Source organism: Fukomys damarensis, unplaced genomic scaffold, assembly GCF_012274545.1.
Source record: "Fukomys damarensis isolate Sample0158 unplaced genomic scaffold, DMR_v1.0_HiC HiC_scaffold_25, whole genome shotgun sequence".
Lineage (NCBI taxonomy): Eukaryota > Metazoa > Chordata > Mammalia > Rodentia > Bathyergidae > Fukomys > Fukomys damarensis.
This window is the reverse complement of record NW_022900937.1, coordinates 29,370,097-29,371,636: the sequence shown is the minus strand read 5'-3', so window position 1 is coordinate 29,371,636 and position 1,540 is coordinate 29,370,097. Positions and strand designations below refer to the sequence as shown.

General features: G+C 64.9%; 1 protein-coding gene across 1 annotated transcript in view; it reads left to right on the top strand.

The window, feature by feature from the left end:
- The first annotated feature begins 6 nt into the window (after window positions 1-6).
- Lratd1 (LRAT domain containing 1) overlaps window positions 7-1,540 on the top strand; it is a 3,740-nt gene continuing 2,206 nt past the window's right edge. Inside the window, exons 1-2 of the mRNA XM_033756075.1 lie at window positions 7-156; window positions 1,117-1,538. Coding sequence (XP_033611966.1) covers window positions 1,153-1,538 — 386 coding nt within the window. The 5' untranslated portion in view covers window positions 7-156; window positions 1,117-1,152. The remainder of the gene's footprint in view (window positions 157-1,116; window positions 1,539-1,540) is intronic.

Sequence of the window (1,540 nt, the reverse complement as noted above, 5' to 3'; positions counted from 1 at the left end):
TGCAGACGGGAGCGCACCGGTACCGCTACGCGGGGTAGAGCCAAGCAGCAGCCCCTCGGGCCGCCCGGGACCCACGTGCACCGCGGCGTCTGCAGCACCCATGGGGACCTGGAGACTTTAAAGGAGTTTGGGGTTTCGGGAGCAGGGAAATCACGGGTACGGAGAATCGGCTTTCTTGGCCTTGCGAACGTTTTTCCTCCGCCCGATTGTTGGATCGCGTGCCTGAGAGGAGGGCGAGGGTCTTGTGGCTGGAAATGGACCTCCCCGCGCTCAGTCCGCGCGGGTGCCCGGCCTCAGCTTCCTCGCTCCTTCCCCCGTCTCTTTGTTAGGTTTTTTTAGACCCAGCAGCCTCGCCCTGGCGCATTCCGAGTGGCTCTGCCGGGGACAAGGTTGGCAAAGTGAGGGGCAGAGTGCACCTGTCTGCGTGGGCAGGTGTGCCCGGGCGCTCGTGTGTACGTGCATCGGCGAGTGTGCAAGCGTGGGTGTGGGATTGTGCACTAATGTGTGTATGGGAGGTGGTTAAGTGTGGCAGGGCGTCCTCGCGAAGATTTGTCATTGTGGGTGTCTGTAACATTAGCACCGTGGGTGTCTGTACCAGCCTGTCCAACTGTGCAAAAATGTTGCTGCCGGTGTGTCCGATTGTCATTGTGAGAGCCGCTGTCACGGGTGGGGTGCGACCTAGAGCCACGCTGGGCGGTGGGCTGCGGAGGATGGGGACAGGAATGGGAGCGGAGCTTGCTCCGGGCTCTCTGGCCTTGGGTGTCCCTTGTCTCTGCCAACCAGCCCACCCTTGCGTTGGGCCACAGTGCTGGAGAACTCTGCTCGCATTTCCACCAGCCTGCTGTCCTCCGCTAGGAGTTGCACCAGGTTCCCGGACAGGTGGGAGTCTTCGCGGGCCTGCGTGAGGCGTCCTCACGGGCACCCCGCATCTGTGGCCGCGTCTGCGCCCCCTTCCCGATCCCGGAGGAGGCGCCAGGATCCAAGCTGGCACCGATGACCCCAGGAGGGCACATGGGTAGGCGGGTGGGCTGCTCCCAGGGGCGCTGTGCCTCTTGGGGAGGGGACACTCCAAGGGGGTCACCCCGACTCTGATGGTATCCGCTTCTCCTTCGCCAGATCACCGTGCCTGGCCCTCGCCTCGCCGCGTCATTGATGGGCAACCAACTGGACCGCATCACCCACCTCAACTACAGCGAGCTGCCCACGGGGGACCCGTCGGGCATTGAGAAGGACGAGCTGCGGGTCGGGGTCGCCTACTTCTTCTCGGATGAGGAGGAGGACCTGGACGAACGCGGGCAGCCCGACAAGTTTGGCGTGAAGGCCACCGCAGGCTGCAGCCCCTGCCCAGAGAGCCCGGGCCGCCGCCGCCATCACCACTTGCTGCACCAGCTGGTGCTCAACGAGACTCAGTTCTCCGCCTTCCGGGGCCAGGAATGCATCTTCTCCAAAGTGAGCGGCGGCCCGCAGGGCGCCGACCTGAGCGTCTACGCGGTCACCGCGCTGCCCGCGCTCTGCGAACCCGGCGACCTCCTGGAGCTGC